The sequence below is a fragment of the Oryx dammah genome, unplaced genomic scaffold (assembly GCF_014754425.2).
Source record: "Oryx dammah isolate SB20612 unplaced genomic scaffold, SCBI_Odam_1.1 HiC_scaffold_24, whole genome shotgun sequence".
In the NCBI taxonomy this organism is placed as follows: Eukaryota; Metazoa; Chordata; class Mammalia; order Artiodactyla; family Bovidae; genus Oryx; species Oryx dammah.
Window position 1 is genome coordinate 13,191,969 of NW_024070208.1, and position 23,993 is coordinate 13,215,961.

General features: G+C 42.4%; 1 protein-coding gene across 1 annotated transcript in view; it reads right to left on the reverse strand.

The window, feature by feature from the left end:
- Positions 1-23,993, reverse strand: part of EPSTI1 (epithelial stromal interaction 1) — a 99,164-nt gene that overhangs the window by 25,086 nt on the left and 50,085 nt on the right. Inside the window, exons 7-8 of the mRNA XM_040267195.1 lie at positions 17,076-17,169; positions 5,283-5,366 (exon numbers count right to left, since the gene is read on the reverse strand). Of these exons, the coding sequence (XP_040123129.1) occupies positions 5,283-5,366; positions 17,076-17,169 (178 nt within the window). The remainder of the gene's footprint in view (positions 1-5,282; positions 5,367-17,075; positions 17,170-23,993) is intronic.

A 23,993-nucleotide genomic window follows, 5' to 3' on the forward strand; every position in this document is an offset into this window, starting at 1 on the left:
TTAAGGACAAAGTGGGCAATAAAGATGTGATTATAGTAATATTACCTCTGTCTTTTTTTTTTTTTTTTTTGGTAGAAGCAGAAAAGGTGATAACCCTGAGGATAGCCAAATCAAGGAAGAAGTAGGTTGGCTTGTTTATTTTATTATGGCAAGAGTCAGCATGCCTGCTGACAAAAAATATACTAGTTAACAGAAAATATACTGAAGGTGTAGGGGGAAAATGATGCTTTTGAACTGTGGTATTGGAGAAGACTTTTGAGAGTCCCTTGGACTGCAAGGAAGTCCAACCAGTCCATCCTAAAGGAGATCAGTCCTGGGTGTTTACTGGAAGGACTGATGTTGAAGCTGAAGCACCTGATGCAAAGAGCTGACTCATTAGAAAAGACACTGAATCTGGGAAAGATGGAGGGCAGGAGAAGAAGGGGACGACAGAGGATGAGATGGTTAGATGGCATCACCGACCCGATGGACATGGGTTTAGGTGGACTCCGGGAGTTAGTGATGGACAGGGAGGCCTGGCGTGCTGCAGTCCATGGGGTCGCAAAGAGTCAGACACGACTGAGCGACTCAGCTGAACTGATAGGGTGAAAAACTGAAAGTAGGAGGTATTAGTCAGTCAGTTGTGACCACTTTACCATAAGTAAAGTGTTCACTTTAACCTAGAGAATCTACTCTCCAATTTCTCTACAGTAGGTGTTCATTAAATACTTGTTGAATCAAGGGAACAAGTAAACACATGAATATGTGTGTTAGTTGATCAGTTGTGTCTGACTCTTCGAGACCTCATAGACTTGCTTGCCAGGCTCCTCTGTCCATGGAATTCTCCAGGCAAGAATACTGGAGTGGGTTGCCATTTCCTTCTCCAGGGGATCTTCCCGACCCAGGGACTGAACCCAGGTCTCCTGCATTACAGGTAGATGCTTTACCATCTGGGCTACTAGGTGAAATCAAACACATGAAAAGATGTGATGATACAAATGTGTTATGGCTCCCTACCATGAACACGATTCTTCTTGTTTTCTTAAGCAAAACCACTGAAGTGATAATGAGTGACAGACTCTACTAGCTAGGGAAGCTTCCAGTGGACATTTTTTAACAACAGACTGAGCAAAAAGGGAGAGAAGCAAAAATAAGGTAAATATTCCAAATAGGAAAAGGAGTCTGTCAATGCTGTATATTGTCACCCTGCTTATTTAACTTCTATGCAGAGTACATCATGAGAAACACTGGGCTGGAAGAAGCACAAGCTGGAATCAAGATTGCCGGGAGAAATATCAATAACTTCAGATATGCAGATGACACCACCCTTATGACAGAAAGTGAAGAGGAACTAAAAAGCCTCTTGATGACAGTGAAAGAGGAGAGTGAAAAAGTTGGCTTAAAGCTCAACATTCAGAAAACGAAGATCATGGCATCCAGTCCCATCACTTCATGGGAAATAGATGGGGAAACAGTGGAAACAGTGTCAGGCTTTATTTTTTTGGGCTCCAAAATCACTGCAGATGGTGACTGCAGCCATGAAATTAAAAGACGCTTACTCCTTGGAAGAAAAGTTATGACCAACCTAGACAGTATATTCAAAAGCAGAGACATTACTTTGCTGATTCAGGTCCGTCTAGTCAAGGTGATGGTTTTTCCAGTAGTCATGTATGGATGTGAGAGTTGGACTGTGAAGAAGGCTGAGGGCCAAAGAATTGATGCTTTTGAACTGTGGTGTTGGAGAAGACTCTTGAGAGTCCCTTGGACTGCAGGGAGATCCAACCAGTCCATTCTGAAGGAGATCAGCCCTGGGATTTCTTTGGAAGGAATGATGCTCAAGCTGAAACTCCAGTACTTTAGCCACCTCATGAGAAGAGTTGACTCATTGGAAAAGACTCTGATGCTAGGAGGGATTGGGGGCAGGAGGAGAAGGGGACGACAGAGGATGAGATGGCTGGATGGCATCACTGACTTCATGGACGTGAGTCTGAGTGAACTCTGGGAGTTGGTGATGGACAGGGACGCCTGGTGTGCTCCGATTCATGGGGTCACAAAGAGTCGGACACAACTGAGCGACTGAACTGAACTGATTCTACCATTATTGAAGTCCCTAGTGATGGAACTATCTGTACACTCATTATTCATTTTACTGAAAGCGTCAATAAGTAAAAGGAAATAATTTATGTAAAAAGAAAATATGTTTAATCAATAACCAGAAAAATATATATGTATCAACATTTGTCTGACTCCAGAAGAAAAACAAGATTAAGAAATAAAAAGCTTAATTTTCACTGTTTAAAATAACTGCTCAACCTGAAAATTAAATAGTAGATCTGATTTTCTAATCTGTTGAGCATGCTCTTTGTAAAATGTTCTACATTTACAGGTTTTCACATTCTAAATATACCAAACTTTATAAAACAGTATTTAAGATTCACTAGTAGTTATTTTTAAAATACATCATGTCTACACTGATTTGTAACACCCCTCTTAATATCTAAGTACCTCAGGATGTGGTAATAAGTTGAAAGATCACAGAAAAATATTAATACTTTCATGTCATTTGATGGACATCATTGAAAATATAACTTAAATATATACTAGATCCAGTTTCTAATTGCTAATTACCAGAATCTCACTATAACACTGCTTATTTAACTGTGGATTTCAATATGAAGCCTTTGTCAAAGGAAAAATAATTTTTTTAAACAGCAAGAGACAAAAATGCTTTGAGGCTTCTTTATTGCTTATCATGCTTATATTCAGTCGCTAAGTCATGTCCAGCTCTTTGCAACCCCATGGACTGTAGCCCGTCAGACTCCTAGGTCCATGGGATTCTCCAGGCAAGAATTCTGGAGTGGGTTGCCATTTCCTTCTCCAGGGGATCTTTCAGACCCAGGGATCAAACCCACATTTCCTGCATTGCAGGTAGATTCCTTAGCACTGAGCCACTAGAGAAGCACCTTATTGGCACTTGGCTTAATAATTAAGCCTAGTAAGTGGCTTAATAACTAAACTGACAATTTACATTATTTCTTTCAACAATTTAACAGTTAGAACCAGACATGGAACAATGGACTGGATCCAAATTGGGAAAAGAGTACATTAAGGCTGTATATTGTTACCCTGCTTATTTAACTTGTATGCAGAGTACATCATGTGAAATGCTGGGTTGAAGCACAAGCTGGAATCAAGATTGCCAGGAAAAATATCAATAACCTCAGATACACAGATGATACTACTCTTTTGGCAGAAAGTGAAAAAGAACTAAAGAGCTTCTTGATGAAAGTGAAAGAGAAGAGTGAAAAAAGTGCTTGAAACTCAACATTCAAAAAACTAAGTTCATGGCATCTGGTCCCATCACTTCATGGCAAATAGATGGGGAAACAATGGAAACAGAGACTTGAGCTCAAAAATCACTGCAGATGGTGACAGCAGCCATGAAATTAAAAGACAGTTGATCCTTGGAAGAAAAGCTATGACCAACCTCAACAGCATATTATAAAGCAGAGACGTTACTTTACTGACAAAGGTCTGTCTAGTCAAAGCTATGTTTTTACCAGTGGTCATGTATGGATGTGAGAGTTGGACCATAGAGAAAGCTGAATGCTAAAGAATTAATGTTTTTGAACTGTGGTATTGGAGGAGACTCTTGAGAGTCCCTTGGGCTGCAAGGAGATCAAGCCAGATCATCCTCAAAGAAATCAGTCCTGAATATTCATTGGAAGGACTGATGCTGAAGCTGAAGCTCTAATAGTTTGGCCACCTGATGCGAAGAACTGACTCATTGGAAAAGACCCTGATGCTGGGAAAGATTGAGGGCGGGAGGAGAAGGAGATGACAGAGGATGAGATACTTGGATGGCATCACCAACTCGATGGACATGAGTTTGAGCAAGCTCCAGGAGTTGGTGATGGACAGGGAGGCCTGGCGTGCTGCAGTGCGTGGGGTCATAGTCAGCCATGACTGAGCGACTGAACTGAACTGAAGCACAAAACAACTCAGTGACAACCACTTATATTGTATGTTGGATTAAACTACAAAAAAGTAAGGGCTTGACCTTGGGAGGAGGGTAGCACTCAAAGGGTCAATTCTAACAACAACAATTACTACACATTTCATAATACGAATATGTTAAAATATGATTTCCACACTCAATTGCTGTAAGTTACCTTGTAGAGCAAAGACATAAGGGGAAAAAACAAACCAAATTAAGGAAATCAGAATGGGCATTAGAATTCAAGGTAATTGAATAATTGAAGAAACAGACTTGAGGGATATCCTGGAAGAAATGACAGGATATATTAAGTACAAATAGAGCAAGAAAAAAGTTGGAAAATAAATATGGGGAAGATAATGGTCTCCCAGTAGCTGAATATTTTTTTTTTTTTTGCTTTTTTAAAGGACCTGGAATGAAGTGGCCCCTTGGAGCTGACTCCCATCTCTCTCATCACTCCCATCCTTGGTTGAAGAGCCTCTGAGCCTATGAATCAAAGGTAGGTATGACCATCAAGTCACAATACTGTTTTCAGTTACCCTGTCAGAAATTTCCTATTCTAATAAGTACTTTTCTCAGTGTCCATCTCCCTAATTTCTATTGCTCATTTTATTTGGAATGTTGTGCTTTTTTGAAACACCTCACATATTTGTATATGTGTAGAGTGCGTTTTTTCATTCTTTGAGTATTTTTAGATGAACGTTTAAGGCAGTGTGACGATTTTGTGTGCCTGCTTTTTTTCATTATGCATTGTAGTGGTCTCTGGACATTATTTGCAATACCATATATCTTTAATTTAAAAAATGGCAGTGGCATTTGTTATACTTTGTAGACCAGAAGTTCCCAAGTGTCCTGGAATGCCACTTAATATTCTGCAACAACCTAACTGGGAAAAGAATTTGAAAAAGTATAGATACATGTTTATGCATGTAACTGAATCACTTTGTTATATATACCTGAAACTAACACATTTTTAATCAACTATTCTCCAATACAAAATAAAAAGTTAAAAAAAAAAAAGAAGTTCCCAAGTGTTCTATCATCTTCTCCCTGAACCAGTGGCACCAACTACGGCAGACACACTGTAGCCTTCTGAGGCTAAGTAAGTAGCAGGAGCAAATAAGTAGTTGAACAGAAGCCACCATCATACCACCGTACTCTTAAAACATACTCACATCTCACCGTTTTTAACACCTGTGGTGTTTTGTTTTGTTTTTAGGATTTTCATGTATATAAATATTTCTGTTCTCCAGCTCTTCAACATTAGCTAGTACCACAACCAAATACTAATATGGTCTTTGAATACCTTCTGGTGCTGTTCTTCCTTCATCTTTTGCAGTTTTTGATTTTGTTCTTCCTTTAGAGTATCCATATAAGCCTGTCTTCTGGCCTGTAATGGTATGGGAAAAAAAAGAATCATGAGAAAAAGCATCACCATAATGTCTGACGCCTAGCGTGGGTCCAGTGCTAACAGATCAACCTGAGCATATAGCAAGCTCTCCGTGTACACTTGCGTAAAACTGAGTGATTTATGCATACGTCTGCAGATGCCCCTTGGGATATACAAGAAGAGACGAGTATAAGCACAACCATCGAGCACACTTTAAAGGATGCTCTAAACATTTGTTTAATTAAGCTGTAAAAAAATATCCCCTCAGAGATAATCAACACAGTTTACTCCTTCTTGTGAGGAGGATTTGAAGCAGAGGAAAGGTAAATGTATTTTTTCAAGAATATTTCAACTAGCTGATGAATATCGGAGGCAAGCCGTGGTGACACGGACTGCGGCAGCACGGACGTGTCTACTGCTCATTAAGGCTGTCCTATTAAACAGCGTGTCAGCTGGTGATTGATGCTGCGTAATTCCAGAGACGAATTTCTCTCCAGGTCTTTGTGCCCCTAATCTGTACCTGAAGTTCCTTTCTGTGCCCGAGACAGAAAGCAAAGTCTGTTCAGGAGCACAGAAGCCATCACTTCTGGCTGAATTAGGACCTCAAGGGGGAAGCTCGGAAGAGTCAGCACACACAGTAAGATGTCCTTCAGTCCCAGAGACCCTCCGTGTCAGGGTCCGCCCCGCCATGGGCACAGAGACCGCATGTGCTGGAATTGATGAGATTTCAAGTACTCTATCTGTTCATTTGTCTACGCTTTCTCTCCCTCACCCTGATTTGCAGCCCACCCTCAGGAAGGCAGAGAGGCCAGCCTGATAAGCTAACACGTAGGAAATCCATTGTTCTCATAAACTACTCGCAGCGTCATGGCAGCAGCGACATATTTCAGGCCCTAGTTCTTTGGACTAATAATCCATAAAGCTTCTGTAGCCTGGTCCCCCCTTTTCCCTTGCTATAATTTTTCTCAAGTACTTCTTAATTCATTCCTCCACTTCTGTCACTATAAAACCCATCTTCCAGCAAATAAGAAGCAGCACTCGCCGGAAAGAGAGAGATTCTCAGGATGCATCAGCTGTAGCACTACTAAGTAGAAATGCGGCGCTCCAAATGTGTCCAGACGTGTTCAGAAAGCCCACATATATCCATACCCTGCCACATCAGACAGGCACACACATCCTAGACTTTATCCATATTCTGAACACAAGGGGACTGTGATAAGATATAAATGGTGGGAATCATTCTCTAGTGACCCTTTATTTTTATATGAGAAGGTCTGAAAAGCAGGAAGAGAGGCTGGTAGCACATTTTCTATTCAAGGGAATAAAAGGAGGAATAAGAGATTTAGTTAAAGCAGATAAGATGACTTGAGTGAGGAACCTATTTGTATACCTTCCTTTTAAACTCAACCTGTTGAGTTTTTTATCAGAATATGGGTCCTGGGTTTCTCAGGTGGTGCAGTGTTAAAGAATCTGTCTGCCAGTGCAGGAGACGCAACAGATGTGGGTTCTATCCCTGGGTCGGGAAGATTCTCTGGAGTAGGAAATGGCAACCCACTCCAGGATTCTTGGATGGAAATTCCATGTCAGAGGAGCCTGGCAGGCTACAGTCTATGTGGTTGTGAAGAGCTGGACGTGACTGAGTACACATGGACCCAGTGCACAATATTTGACTTAGAAAAAAATGGTTAGACACACTAAGTGTCAATGAAAAGGCCACAGAAACTGGGCAGTTCACAGGCATCACAACTGCACAGTTCAAAGTTACCTGCAGTCCGAGTGCTTGCTTACCCAGCTATGGTCCCTAGGCAGGACAGGAAATCTCTCTTTAAAAATACGGGCAAAGACTCTTGATTACTTGTTTTCTTTATTTTTATTCTCAAAATGAAATTTTAATCTTGAGTGTTGTGTGTGCATGTATGGGTATCACTAGCTTTCTTAAAGTCTCAGAAATTTCTATGTAATTATATTCATATAATTTTTCTATCAAAAAGTATTGATTTAACATATTAATGATAAATTTGTTACTCAACTACACTTTTGCTCATCCTCCCTCACAAGCAATACTAATAATATATTCATTCAATAAGCAATATTTCAGCCTCCTATGCACAATCCCTGAGGTCAGACAGGACCCCAGGCCTCAAGTACTTATAGCCTAGTGTGGAAGTCAGACAGAAAGAAAGATTAGTAATGATTACAGTAGAGCATGAGAGGTATTATGATAAGGGATGCTAAAAAGAAGGACATTTAATTAAAGCAGATCAAGGACACCTTCTCAAATTGGGAGACATCAGGTTGCATTTTAAAGAGTAGGAATCAGACTAAGCAGGGGCAAGACATTCTGTGAATAAATGAAAAATGGCATTGTATTATACTAGGTTGTTCAGGCTGTCATAACAAAGAACCACAGACCAGGTGGCTTAAACAACAGATGTTTATTGCCTCACATGGAAGCTAAAAGTCTAAAATCAAGGTGTCCACAAATTTGGCTTCTTTTTTTTTTTACTGGAGTATAGTTGCTTTACAGTGTGATGTCACTTTGAGTGGGTTGCCATTTCCTTCCCATTGAGGTCACCACGGAACACAGAACAGTTTCCTGCACTGCCCAGTAGGTCCTCAGTTATCTGCTTTATACGTAGTGTCAGTAGTATATATACATGTTTCTGCTGATGGCTGTGAGGGAAGGATCTCTGCCTCTCTCCTGCTTACAGATGACAGTCTTCTCATGTCTCTTCACATCATCCTCCTCTATATGTGTCTGTTCCTGTGACCAAATTTCTGTGTTTTTATAAGGGTACCTTTCCTAGTGGATTCAGTTCAGTTCAGTCGCTCAGTCGTGTCCGACTCTTTGCGACCCCATGAATCGCAGCACACCAGGCCTCCCTGTCCATCACCATCTCCCGGAGTTCACTCAAATTCACGTTCATCGAGTCAGTGATGCCATCCAACCATCTCATCCTCGGTCGTCCCTTTTTCCTCCTGCCCCCAATCCCTCCCAGCATCAGAGTCTTTTCCAATGAGTCAACTCTTCGCATGAGGTGGCCAAAGTACTGGAGTTTCAGCTTCAGCATCATTCCTTCCAAAGAACACCCAGGACTGATCTCCTTTAGAATGGACGGGTTGGATCTCCTTGCAGTCCAAGGGACTCTCAAGAGTCTTCTCCAACACCACAGTTCAAAAGCATCAATTCTTTGGCGCTCAGCTTTCTTCACAGTCCAACTCTCACATCCATACATGACCACTGGAAAAACCATAGCCTTAGTGGATTAGGTCTCATTTTAACTTAATGTCCTCTGTTAAGACCCCCATCTCCAAATAAGCTCACATGGTGAGGTACTGGCAGTTATGACTTCAACATATAAATTTCCAGGGGACACAATTCAGTGCATAACAAGCACTGAGTTCCCATTTCAAGATGGTGAAGTGAATATGTTTCTGCTTCATGCTTTTCTCAGCAATTACCCTAAACAGAGAAGGAACTGAAACAAACACAAACCCCAGCTTCAAAACCCAAGAGAAACCAGTGTTCTCAGACAAAAAAATCTATGAAGACAAAGTAGATGAAGAAACACTGAGGGGCCAGGAGAGCAAAGAGCAAATCTAAAGCCCTGCTGCGGGGGAGGGGGCGGGGGGGGTGGGGGAGGGGGCAGGGGGGGTGGGGGGGGCGGAAATGCAGGAGCCACAGGAAGGCAGCTAGCCCCACAGAGCAAGGTAAGGGCCCCAGAGATGGACGTACCAGCTACAGGGAAGGTGATGGATGAGAGGAAGGCGCCCACGTCTGCTTCCACCCTGACAGTTCAGGTGATAGTGCCCCCAGCCTGACAGGAAATCAAAAGTGTATCCTCTGGATCAACCAAACCAGACAGGCCTAGGACAGAAGGCAGCCATGTTCAGACCCCAGGGTGAGAGTGGAAGGACTGTGTAACTGCTGCATACCAGGCTGTGGGCCTCTGGGCCCCCTTCTTTGAACTTCTTACTGCTCCCTGCACTTTTTCCTCTGAGACATAGAGGATGATATTTTATCCATGAAACAAGAACAGGTTGCTGGCTTTTTTTTTTTTTAAGCAACAAAATAAAAAGGAACTCTTAGAAATTAAAAATATCTCCTCTTCCCCACAAAAAGACAAACAAGGAAAATATTTAGAAGATAAAGCCAATAAAATGTGTGAGATAACAGAAAAAATGATGCATATTAAAAATTTTTATATACATATTTGTATATAGTATATATGGCAGGTTGTTGTTGTTGTTCAGGCACTAAGTCATGTCTGACTCTTTACAACCCCATGGCTGCAGCATGCCAGGCTTCCCTATCCTTCACTATCTCCCAGAGTTTGCTCAGATTCCTGTCCACTGAGCCAGTGATACTATCTAACCATCTCATCCTCTGCTGCCCTCTTCTCCTTTTGTCTTCAATCTTTCCCAGCATCAGGGTCGTTCCAAAACATAAATATGGCAGCTATGTGTATACATGTAGATATGTGTGTGTATATATATATATATATATATACCTACCCCAAGTTCCTGGTACAGAGCTCAGAGCTCCTAAAACCTTCATAATTTCCTAAATGATAAGAGCTTTCAGAACATCTCTTGTTCCAGTCTTTGGCCTTTGACCCCATCTCTGATTCAGGGCTCCTAAAACCCTGTAATTTTCTAAGTGATCAGACCACAAGGAGCACCTTTTGTTCTACTGAGGCAACTCCATGTGGGCTCCTGAATGATTCCTGCATGGGGGCTGGCCACCAGAAGAACCAAGTCATGGTTAGATGTTTGGAATTTTCAGTCTCAAACCTCCATCCTCCAGAGAAGAAAAAAGAGCCGGAAATGGAATTAATAACTGATCATGCCTATAGAAGGAAGCCTCCATAAAAGTCCCAGAAATATAGGAGTTCAAGGAACTGTTGAGTAGATGCCCATATCCATATATAACATATCCACCAGGAGGGTGGCCGCACCCCAACCCCACAGCGACAGAAGCTTCTGCATAGAACCCTCCCTGGCCTCTCCCTTTATCTTTCCTCATCTGGCTGTTCATCTATATCCTTTATCATACTCTTTAATGAACTTATAAACATAACTAAGTAAAATGAGTTCTGTGAGTGGCTCTAGCAAATTAATTAAATCCCACATGCAGGCTGTGGGAACTTCTTTTTTGGCTGTACCACATGGCATGTGGGATCCTAGTTCCCCAACCATGGATTGAACCTGAATCCTCTAATGGAAATGTGGAGTTTTAACCACTGGACTGACCACCAGGGAAGTCCCTTGTGGATACTTTTGATTTGTAGCCAAGTTGGGCAGAAGCCCTGGGTACCCTGGGGACTGACCACTTGTGCCTGGCATCTGAAGTGGGGCACAGTCTTGTGGGACTGAGTCCTTAGCCTGTGAGATCTGATGCTATCTCCAGGCAGAGAGTGTCAGAATTGGGTTAAATTGTTAGTGTCAGAACTGAGTTAAACTGAGGGACATTTAGCTGATGTTGCAGAACTGCTTGGTGGGGGAAAACCCCACACACATTTTGTATCAGAAGTGCTGTCTCTGTGTGTGTACATGCTGCTTGGTGGGGAAAACCCCACACACATTTTGTATCAGAAGTGCTGTCTCTGTGTGTGTACACGCGCATGCACACGAGGGAGTGTAGGAGTTAAGGATACACTTAGGAGGGAAAAGATTGGAGTTTTTTCTAATTCAATATGCCAGGAAGTAAGTGACTAACACACACACGCACGTACACACACACACACACACACACACACACACACACAAGGTAGGGTGGGGGGAGTAGTCAATGATAAATTAGAGGGGAAAAAATACTTTTTTATGAAAAAGTTAGAAGATAAATCAAGGAAGCCTAAGATTTGAATAATAAGAATCCCATAAAGAGAAAATGAAAGGAAATAAATCAAAGAAATAACACAAGAAAATCATCTAAAACCAGAGATAAATTTCCAGACTGAAAATGAATAAAATGAACCTCACACTAAGATCATCATTATGCAATTACAGAATACCAGAAAAAAAGAGAAGGAGATACAGAAATATTTCTAGGGGAAGCAGGGGAAAGCCCCCATATAAGTACAAAATTCAGATGGCCTTGCATTCCTTAGGAACGAATAACTCAAAGTCAGAAGAGCAATGCCTTCAAAATGGTAAAGGAAAATTATTTGCAATTTGGAATACTTACTAGAAAATTGCAAGTTGAGTATGAGGGCTGAATAAAGATAGTTTCAGACATGCAAGGACTTGAACATACATCTTCTCTTGGGAAGCTACTAAATAATATGCCCCACCAACACAAATAAGTAAAGCAAAAAGAAAAAAAGAAGAAATGCAACCCAGAAATCAGGGAACCCAACACAGGAAAGCAATAAAAGCAATTCCCCGGATGATTTTAAAGCCCTGATTCCCATCCTTGGCTGCACACTAGAATCACCTGGGGAGCTTTAAAAGCCTAAAGCCCAGGCCAGGTTACAGCAGGAGCCCTGGGGGCGTGACCCAGGCATCAGGGAGCTTTAAAGTCCCCCGCCCAGATGATTCCAGTGAACAGCTGAGGTTGGGAACTATTCCCTGAAAGGATAGTCCCAGAACAATAGCACTGTTGGAGGCTTCAAAATCAACCAGCCCAGATGAAGTGAGGAGGGAGGTTTGCAGAAGGGAAAGAGACCCAGAATTGACAAATTAATCTGACAGTCACAAAGTTGAAAATTTTATGGAGATTTGTATCAAGCGGCACTTTGTAGAACACTCACAAAAGCTAAAGGAAGGCAGTCAGATGTTCAAAGGAAACTAAGAAAATGAAAAATAAAAGGAAAGATTTCCGAAATTATAAAAGGAAAAAACTGTAAATTATAATTGGCTTGGCAGTGAAAAATATTTGCAGAGTCATAATAAAGGAAAGCCTGAGATACTGAATGATTAGATGGGGAGAATCAGGGGGCAAAATCATAAGATTAAAAATAGATGAATCAACAGATAGCCATATACTTTACTAACATTATTTCGGTTCAGTTCAGTCGCTTAGTCGTGTCCGACTCTTTGCAACCCCATGAATCGCAGCACGCCAGGCCTCCCTGTCCATCATCAACTCCTGGAGTTCACTCAAACTCATGTCCATTGAGTCGGTGATGCCATCCAACCATTTCATCCTCTGTCATTCCCTTCTCCTCCCACCTTCAATCTTTCCCAGCATCAGTCTTTTTCAAATGAGTCAGTTCTTCGCATCAGGTGGCCAAAGTACTGGAGTTTCAGCTTCAGCATCAGTCCTTCCAGTGAATATTCAGGACTGATTTCCTTTAGGATGGATTGGTTGGATCTCCCTGCAGTCCAAGGAATACTCAAGAGTCTTCTCCAACACCACAGTTCAAAAGCATCAATTCTTCGGCCCTCAGCTTTCTTTATAGAAAACTTCATTAACATATTCAGAGCCACATAACAAAAGACACAGCTAAGGGAGTGTGGCTGGATGAATAACGGCCCCCTCAAAGAGCTCCACATCCTAACCCCTGCACACTGTCTGTGAAAGTGTTAGTCACTCAGTCTTGTCCAATTCTTTGCAACCCCATGGACTGTAGTCCAACAGGCTCCTCTGTCCATGGAATTCTCTAGGCAAGAATACTGGAGTGGGTAAGCCATTCCCTTCCCCAGGGGATCTTCCCAGCCCAGGGACTGAACCCAGGTCTCCTGCATTGCAGGCCGATTCTTTACCATCTGAGCCACCAAGGAAGGCTCGGAAGCTGTCAGTGTTACCTTATATGACAAAAGGGACTTTGTAGAAATCAAGAATCGGGATACAGAGAGAGGCACCTGTGTGGTACAGGTAGAACCAACAGAATCACAACGGTCCTTACAAGAGGAAGGCAAGAAGGTCAGAGTGGAGAGGAGGTGATATGATGATGAGAGTCGAGATTAGAGTGAGCCACAGGCCAAGGAAGGGGCTTCCCAGGTGGCTCAGTGGTAAAGAATCTGGCTGCCAATGCAGCAGACACAAGAGATGCAGGTATGATCCCTGGGCAGGGAAGATCCCCTGGAAAAGGAAATGGCAACCCACTCCAGTATTCTTGCCTGGAGAATTCCATGGACAGAGGAGCCAGGTGGGCTGCAGTCCGTTGGGTCACAAAGAGTTGGACACAACTGAGCAACTAACGCACACACACACAGGTTAAGGAACCAAAGAATGGCAGCAGCAGCCAAGAGACACTGGGAGAGTCAAGGAGCAGATTCCTCCTCGAGCCTGCAGAAGAAACCAACCCTACTGACACCCTGACTTCAGTCCCTTCCTCCTCATATCTGACCTCTGACCTCCAGAACTGCAAGAGATTCCATTTGTGTTCGAAGCCCCTAAAATGGCAAAAATTCACTACAGCAGCAAAGGAAGCGTTATCCTAAGAATGTAAAGGACTGGAATAGAAGTGGGTTTGAATGGCAAGTGAGGGACCTAGGCCTTTCAGTGTTGACTTTTTAAAGGACATGTGACACACAGATAGAAATGAAAGCAACCTGCAGTAAGTGTTCGGGCCAGTGGAAGTGAAAGTTGCAGTAGTAGTGGCCAGAATGAGAGAGCAGTGCTCCTCAAACATAAACTGTACACACATCAGCTACAGACCATGTTCAACTGTGGGCGCTGATTCAGGTCTGGAGCGTCATTCAGGCAACGCCTCTACTGCTGGGCCATGGAGCAGCACTAGAGACCTAGACTGCAGCACCAGAGAGAGGGGGCTTGTGGGGGGAGAAGGTGGGGGTGGAGGCACAGAGAGGGCTCTGTGCATAAGCTGAGGCATTTGACTTGATTCTTGAAGACAGGGAGCCACTGGACCATGGAACAACAGGATGAGGTGGTATTTTAAAGTGTTGATCTTGGTAGAAGAGGCAGGGGGAAGCAAACCAGCGACTGGCCGTACACTGATGGCACAACTGGGAACACTGGAGAGTGGGGTGGGGGGATGATGCTGGCACGTCTGCTTCCACACCCAGCACAGAGAACTACAGCCATCCATGTGTGAGTGAACACTGTGAATTCCTCCTCTCTGATGTTCTGACCTACAGGAATTTTCTTGTTTTTTACATCAACATCATATATGCTGCTGCTAAGTCGCTTCGGTCATGTCCGACTCTGTGCAACCCCATAGACCCCTGCAGCCTACCAGGCTCCTCTGTCCATGGGATTTGCCAGGCAAGAGTACTGGAGTGGGTTGCCACTGCCTTCTCCGACATCATATATAGTGTTTATTAAATTCCCATCTGCCATGGTAGCCTCACATTGAAAGAAGTGGTAAGAACAACCATTTTCTCAGGAAAGTTGCATTATGTAGTAAAACTGAAATAGCTTAAAAACAAACAAACAAACTTGAAACCTTGCAGCTCCTCACACCCCACATATTTGGGTATCACGCAGTGTTCACCTTCTGTGCATTGACCATAATTAAGGCAAACTGCAGGTGTCTGCCTTTAAATTCACAGAGGTGTAATGTACATATTTGATTTTCCTAAAGCATTAAAAAAATGGTTCTGCAATGCATTCTCTGAGGAATTCTATGCATATGGATTAGACAGTATGAGAAGACTACAATATGGGTAACAAGTCAGTAAGTATATTGAACACCCACAAATTATTAATAGTTTGGTGCCAAAATGGGAGCAGCTGTTGAATGCTATTGGTGAGGAGCCATCCTGGGTGCCATCCTGCTCCATATTTTCTATTAATAGCCTGAGAATCTTATGAGTAAGGCACTAATCAATCCACAGGAAATGCAGCTCTGGGAGAGATTACTAACGCCTTGGACAACAAAATTGAAATTCCAGGAGGATCTTGTTCAATTGAAGAAATGAACCAAAATCAATAGGGCAAGCACACAGGTGTTTCAGCCACAGGATTCAAGGCCCTTCAAACAGAAATCAAGACCATCCTGCCAGCCAAACACCCAGGTGGTAAAGCTGTCCAACTCCTGTCTTGCCTCCCCTCCTCCATCACAAAAAGGCCGGGTAGATATATGTCAAGGAGCATCTCCACACGGGACTGACCCTACTACTTATAGCTCTTCAAAACTTCTCCCCCCAGTAGCCTGCAACGAGCGGGACGATGGATTTGATATGACTGGTGGAGCCCACATTTAGCAAATCTGGACTTTGGGACACCGTGGCCTTCAATGCAGGGAAAAAATAAGGAGCACTGAGAGGTTTCTGTAAGAGTAGTGTGACTTTTTCCCAAGGAATGTCATAGTATCTTCCTGACATTTTGAAATGTGGTCAATAAAGAGAGAGAGGGCTGGGGAAGAGGACAATCAGATGTCTCTAACAGCCTCTCCTTTACCTCCCCAGACGCGGAAAAGCTGTCTTTCTAAAACCTAAAACAACCTTTTCTTTCAATTACAACCCTTTCCCACGGTCATCCTTGCCCCCACTTGGTCAGTCAGTAGCCAAGCTCTGCCGTTTTCACCTCCTAAGCGTTCCTCTGACCTACACTCTCATCTCCATCCTCTTACCCACCACTCTGCTTCAGACCTTCATCACTGCTCGCTGAGTCTAATATGGAAGCCTCAGAGACCTCTCTGTTATTTCAGACCCATCCTTCACCTGGTTACCAGTGTGATCCAGCAGCCAAAATGCAAATGTGACCTTGAAGCATCCCTGTTTAAAACATCTCAGTACCTTTAGGACTCACAGAATGAAGTTCAAGTTCATTCAGGTCGGCAGTGGTGTTCTACCACGGGCACCAGGAGCTTCCTGTACGTGGCATCTCTGGAGCCTCAAAGCCTGGGAGATGCTTCTAGCATCTTCTGCCCAGGGTGTCAGGGCTGCTACACATCCTGCAGTACCCAAGACAGCCCACTCAATGAACCACCCCACCCAGACTGCTACAACTGAGGAACTCTCCTCAGGGTTCCTGACTTCTCCAGGCTCCTAGCTTGCCCTTCTCAACTGCAGCTACACAAAATTCATCCATGCTTTTCCTTGCCATTATACTTTCCTTCTTTCTGCTAATTCCTGACACCTGGAATGACTCTCTTGTGATTCATCTTTTAAGTCAGCTTTCCAACTGTTTATATCCCCTACACTCACCACTCTGCTCTTTACCTAGTTCTCCTCTTCACTTGACTAAGGGCCTTCTAGGCAGAAATTGTATGTGCCTGGTCCTTGTTAGTATAGTAGTGACTATCCCTGCCTGTCATGCAGAAGTCAGGGGATTGATTCCCCAATGAGGAGGCAACATGTGCTTTTTGGGGCTTTCTCAGGTGGTGCTAGTGGTAAAGAACCTGCCTGCCAATGCAGGAGACACAAGAGATGTGGGTTTGATCCCTGAGTCGGGAATATACCCTCAAGAAGGGCATAGCAACCCACTCCAGTATTCTTGCCTGGAGAATCCCATGGACAGAGGAGCCTGGTGGGCTGGAGTCCATGGGGTCGCACAGAGTCAGACACCACTAAGCAATTTAGCACGCATGACAGTATTTATATAAACACAAATGTGAGGGATGGATGACTGGGTGAGAGCAAAGGTTTTTCAGGGGCTGCTGCTCGTCCCAGTGTCCATGATGTTGGCAACAAGGGCAAGCATTGTTTTACAGCTGAGACAGTAGTTGAGGTCAGTTTCAGCTCAGATCATCTCTGCCTTTAGTTCCAAAATTCTGTGCTGTAGAAGTCACTCTCTGGCCCTGATCTTCATCCACTTTAAAAAGTGCCAGACGGCACCTTGCGTGATATTCCACTCACCCAAGCTGAAGACTGTGGATCACAACCAGCAACTGGACAGGCCCCTCTTTGTGGCAAGTCTGCCTCAAATCTTCTCAAGAACTCAGCAGTTTTGCTAGCAGGAACACAAACAGGTGTTAGTGCCTTCATAAAAGAAGAACTATCACTCTCCATTGTGCCTCTGGATGCTAGCCTAGACTTCTATTGGGCAATGACTAAAAGTGGCCGCGATAGTACACAAGGCGAGTTTGTGGGCATGGTAGAGTACAAGGTCAAGCAAAATGCTAGTGCAAGACTGCACCTCACGGGTGCAGGAATGTGAACCTACCGTTTCATTTTCTTCTGCTTTGTGTGCTTTGACATGGAGATAAATGCCCTATCAGACTCCACAGTATGGGCCCTAATTTCCTACCTGAACACTTGAAGCTTGACAGTGTAGGGCTGTAGAATGAACGGCCCTCCCCTACAACATCCCTCCCGTGGTATGGTGTCCCTCACACCACGCTGCTGTCACATCAGGCCCTTCACCCTCCAGGGGTCTCTCTTCTAGTCATCTCACTGCCCCTGTGACTTGGACTACCCTCAGGATACACAGCTGCTAAGCCTGTCACTCTTAACCATTTACGGGTCATGGACCCCTTTGGAATTCCGCAAGCAGAAATGGGCCCTCTCCCATACACACACCCCTTTGCATTTCATTGTACCTTCCATGGAAGAAAGACATGCTGCCAGTTCTGATCTGTATCTCTTTTTAGCTCTGAGAGATTGCAAAAGGCATACCAAGACATAGCTCAGTGTTTTTAATATTTTATTGATTTATTTGATTGCACCAGGTTGTAGCTGCAGCATGCAGGACCTTGTAGTTGCTACACATGGAGTCTTTAGTTGCTGCATGCTACCCTAGCTGTAGCACATGGAATCTAGTTCCCCAACCAGAGATCAAACCCAGATCCTTGTATTGGGAGCACGAAATCGCAGCCACTGGACTACCAGGGAAGTCCCCTCGGTTTTAATAAGTTGCTTTTCCCTTAAAAATCCAAACCGTCACCCCAATTTCTCCCTCACATGTGTCAAGCATAGAATGCTGGAATTGTTTCCTAGACCTTACTTTAACGACTGCCCCTTTCTGCCTCCCACTGATGAATTTCTATTGTTTGGTCCTTTCCCATGTAACTGGTGGAACTTTGATCCCCTTAATTCATATTCACAATCAAATAGCTCAGCAAGGCCTGGTTATACTGCATGAGACCCTGGCAGCCTGTTTTCCTTCTGCCTTTTCCTTCTGTCACCCCTCTGCTCCCCCCTCATATTTTAGGCCTGATGCTAAGATCCAATTTATCAAGCACTTAGGGCATGGGCATCAAAGGAGACACAAATGGTCTGGTAAGAATAAATGGTATCCAGTGAGGGCGGAAATCAAAATAAGGAATTAGAAGTTAAACAGAGATGCCAACATCACTTCAAATAATTACTTAGGTAGAACATGGCATCTGAACAAGGTCAGAATCTTCAGCTGGGAAAGAAAGAGCTGAAAGTTAAGCGACGAACATAACCCAGAGAAACACAAGGCTTCAGCAGCTGAGACGAGCAGCCTTTCCATTTGTCTAGGGTTGCTTATCTTGCCCAGAGTAGACAAGGAGACTAATGATGTCGTGGAAGCTGGAAGCTGCCCCATCGTCTGAGGTTTTATGAAGCCATCAGTCACAAGTGTAGAAAGAAGAGTGTTGCCAGAAGTTTGGCTGAGATTTCTGAATATCCTGAGCTGAGAGCAGACTATGGGGGAAAGCAGTGGAAAAGAAGCACCACGATAAGCAAGTAAGGAGCTTCGGACCAGGTACACCAGCAGCCCCGCACTGTGTTCTGAAGGATGCTTCTTACCTGCCAATGCCAAGCACAGAGCTGGCTGGGTAGCTCACCAGCAGCCACGGCCTTTGTGCCCATGATCACTGCCCCGTTCATGCCACAAGATCAGAGCACAGCGACAGGGCCACAGGGCTGCCAGAGGCATACCAGTAGGGGCCTGGGAAGAATGTGGGTTACCCCCAAGTGATTAACTTTACAAACAAGTTCCAAGCTACCAGGCTACCTGGCATTTTTCTGTTGTCAATAGATTGGCTGAACTGGATTGGAATCCCTGTAGGTAATTATGATCAAATTCAATAAAAATAAAATAAAGAACCTCCTTGAGGCTCAACAGGACAAACATCTACTGGAGGGAAGTCCAGCAAAACTAAGAACCCCAGACTCCAGCACTGAGTCACCTTTTTGTTGGGGTTCCTTCTGACTCTGTCACCTAATGAGGGGGGTGATCCTCTCCCATGTTAGCACTTTGACCCAGGCACAAATACAGAATCCCTTCCTTTATTCTCCAGAGAACATCTGAGAAGGGACCACCAATAACAGACTGGTTTTGAAGACTTAGTTAACCTTAACTCATCTCCAACTTAGGACGCTTAAGCATCCTTCCTACTTGTCCTTAGGGTGGTGCCTATGGCTTATCCTAAAAGGCCTCTTCAGGGTAACATCACCTGGACATAATTCTTTTGTAGCAGATACTTCTAAATATCTCCTCCGGTCATATAACCCAACCATATTTCCTAGCTGCCCATGCAGCTAAGGTTGGCCACGTGGTGGTTTTGGCCAACAAAATGAGGAAGGAAGTAATGTACACGACTTCCAGGATGAACTGATAAGCTTCCCATGCATGAGCCTCCATACATTTCCCTCCTCCTTCTGGCTGTCTGGAATAGGGACAAGCCCTAGCACAATCCTGGAAGTCATTTGTGTATTGAAAGTGGTAGAACCACTGTTTTTGGTGTCGGAATATCTGCGTGGAGGGGGCCTCTTCTCAAACCTGTTCGCCCATGTCTTACGTGAAGAAAAAATAGGGCTCAAATAATTATTTTATTTTGAGGTTTGTTGATTACAGCAATTAGCCAACCCTACTAATACTAATACAACATAATATACACAAGAGAATCACCTCTCAGTTTAGGTTATCAGTTTCACAGGACATGAGGAGAGGCTAAGAAGGGCAGAGGAACAGTAGAAAAAGTAGAATTCTCAAGGGTTAAGCTCAGCATCTTAGTTATTTCAGAACCTTAGAGGAGAAGAAGGTGAGAAAGGGAAGGAAACCACCTGTCCTTAAGGCTGTCTGGTATCAGGTCCAGCAGCTACCTAGGCCCGTGGTATGAAAATGAATAGGCATTTATCTCAGTACCACTAAGATTTGCCTAGTTTGAGGACCAGTGGGGGTTTGGAAGGAGAAACTGGAGGGCAAGAAAGTCAGGGAAGGAGAGGGGTATGACTGGTTATAATGTAATATGATGGAATATCAATGTTAATGGCGATTCATCAATCAAAACATTTTTGACCTTTTTGAAAGGATAAAATATATGGGAAAGATCACAGAGAGTGAAATGTGTATGTGTTGGCTCATTTAAATAGGCCAGAAAAGCAAAGATAATTGCTATAAGGCTTAAAAAAAAATTGTTAGAAAAGACTACCAGCATCTCTAACATTCAAGGAAGAATCAGTTTATATTAAAAAAACTTATAATAGTTACCAAAGGGGAAGGGGGTGGGGGTGGCGGGATAACTTGGGACTATGGGATCAACAGATGCACAAGTACCATATATTTAAAAAAGGTAAACAACAAGGATTTTTAAAAAAACAATCAGTTTAAAAACAGTCACAGTGATCTGTAAGAGCTCATGAGTCAGGCGCCTGCCAGCCATTGCACCACAGGGTTACAGGCTGTGCCACGCACCTTCCTCTGCCTGGTTGCCCACATCCGATGTTGAACCATGACAGATAAGGAGGTGCTAATAAAAACGTTAAAGGACCCATTTTAACCCTCAAGAGTCATAATTAGGAAGGCAGGCTCCTTGCGGGGTGGATGGAGTAGTTTTTCCTTCTCTCACCGCCTAGTCAGTTGACACACAAACTCCAATAACTGCAGAGCACGGACAGCGAGGTAAACGAGTGAAGGGCGCCTAGACAGAGGGTGTGCAAAGGAGCACCACTCAGTAACACAGTACACACACCAAGGACTTGCTAACCTAGTGTAGCGCTTGACACGCACCAGGTGCGTAAGTGGTAAGAGTGTTAGTCGCTCAGTCGTGTCCAGCTCTTTGTGACCCCATGGACTGTACCTCACAAAACTCCCCTGTTCATGGAATTCTCCAGGCAAGAATACTGGAGTGGGCAGCCATCCCCTTCTCCAGGGGATCTTCCCAACCCAGGGATCGAACCCAGGCCTCCTGTACTGCAGACAAATTCTTTACCATCTGAGCCACCAGGGAAGCCCATACATACCTGGTACAGTACAAACTCTTGAATATATGAAAGCACATTTCCTGTGAGATACTATCAAAGCATTAGAATAAAAATTTTATCTTGTGTTTCTCAAATATTTTTTAGTTTATATTTGTTCTCTTTGGACTATTTGTTTCAATCCCTTTGCCAGTTTTTCTGGAGTTGCCTTTTTTCTTATTAATTTGTAAGAGTTCTTTGTGAAACTAAGCCTTTATTATTTTTGAAGCAAATAGTTTCTCCTAGACCATCACTTCCTTGTAACGTAGTTCACTGTGTCATCTAGCATAAGTTTTTCCTGTAGTCAAATCTGTATTTTTTTCTTATAGATTCTAAGTTGTACACATAGCATAGGAAGGCATTTCTACCACAAAATTTTTAAAGCATTGTTCATTACATTCTATGTTGAATTAATATAGTTTGTCAAATTATCTGTCCTTTTGACACTGATTTGAAAAAAATACTTGTTATCAACAGCTAAAGTACCCTGATGCTGGCAAAGATTGAGGGTAGGAGAAGGGGACGACAGAGGATGAGATGGTTAGATGGCGTCATCGACTCAATGGACACGAGTTTGAGCAAACTTCAGGAAATAATGAAGGATGGGGAAGCCTGGGATGCTGCAGTCCATGGGGTCTCAAAGAGTCGGACATGACTAAGAGAATGGTAGACTCCCTTCCATTCACTATTAATTGCAATGCCAGTAACACTTTTTTATTATTACCATACCTATGTTGTATATGATTCATGTCACCAGCTTCCCCCTTATCCCTTCAATTTTTCAAGTTTGTCTATTTTTTAAATATTTTTCTCTTTAAAATTGGTTTATCAAATTTCATAAAAGGTCCTGTTTAATTTATATATGAAGAAGAGTAGAATTATCTTTACAATGGTGATTTTTTCCTCTTCTAGTAAATAGATATTCTATATTTATTTTCATCTTATTTTAGGTATTTTCTTTTATAGATAAAAGTCTATTAGACTTACATTCACCTGTTTTACAATGTCGCTAGATATTGTAAATGAAATTTTTCATTTAATTATATTTTATAATGGACTTCTGATGGTGTGTCTGATGGTGTGAAGATGGAAGTATTTGCATATTGATTTTAGATTCATTCATGATAGCCAAACTGATTAGTTCTAACAGTTTTTTAGTTAAGTCCCTTGAGGATTTTTTAGTTAAGTCCCTTGAGAGGTTTTAGATAAACAATCAGAGTCACTTATCTCTTCCTTTCCAGTATTTAAGTTCTTTCTTTGTTACAAATAAATTCTCTCTAATTTCCTATCTAAAAATCCGTATCAGTTGTAAATAGGAAATACTCTTGTCATCCTGTTCCTGACTTTACTGAAAAAGTTGCCTTCTTTTTCTGTTTTCAAACCAGCTGGGACTAGTGTCTTTTTTAAGATGAGATCAAACTACATTTTCTCTTCCGTTTAGAGTTTTTATTCTATTCAGGTTTCAAGTCTAATGGCATACCTTTTCCTAGAAAATAAATTAGGAAATCTGAGTTAAACAAATTAACAGAAGTAAGACATAGTATTTCTCTTCTAGAATTGTGGTTATACTTCCTTTCTTATCTTTGGAGTTCTTCCTTATTCCTTACTCAGACAAGTCAAAAGTTTATCCATTTTATCAGAGTTTTACAAAAAACTTAGGCTTTGGTTTATCGATGAGAAATTTTTCTATTTGACTTCATTACTTTTCTCCCTTTATTTATTCCTTCTTTCTGTTCTTTTGCATTTATTTTATGTGCTTGGTTATTTTATTTCCATTTTTCTAAAAGCTTTTAGACCTCTATATTTTTGAAATAATTTTATAGTCACATTCCATAGATTTTTAATGTGGAATACTTTAAACTATATTCTCTTATCCCAAGGTAATTTGTAATTTCAGTTTTGGTTTCAAAATTTTTATCCTAGTAGTCTCCCCCATCCTCCCAGAAAACCTGAATATTTATTTTTTAATTGAATAATAATTAACACATAATATTAGTTTCAGGTATAGTGACTTGATATTTTTATACATTATGAAATGGTCAGTACAATAAATCCAATATGGTGAAAGATGGTAACCTAACATTTAAAATTTTTAAATTTTACATGGATAGACTTTAAAATTTCTTATTGCTTAATTTCTAATTTTATTACATTTTTCCCCCTTAGGAATGGTGACTTTACAGATTTTGGGAGTATTTTGGGAATTTGCTGAGAGGCTTTGAGTCATTTTGTTGTTTAGTCCCTTCAGTTGTGTTTGACTCTTTGCGACCCCATGGACTGTAGCCAGCCAGATTCCTCTGTCCATGGGATTTTTCCAGGCAAGAGTACTGGAGTGGGTTGATATTTCCTACTCCAGGGCTTTGAGTCATGGCCAATGGTAATTAAGTCATATTTGTAAAGAATAGGTATTTTCATAAACTAGGCACAATACTTTGTGACTATGTCTGTATAATCATACCAAGTCATTGTTATTCACATATCCTCTATGCCTTATGGAATTTTTTTGGCTCACATGATGACCTATTAATTTCTATGGAGAATTAGTTAAATAAAAGGAAAATTTGACAAATCCATAATCTACATACAGACTTCAGCAGCTTCTGTTTCATATATTTCACATCTCTA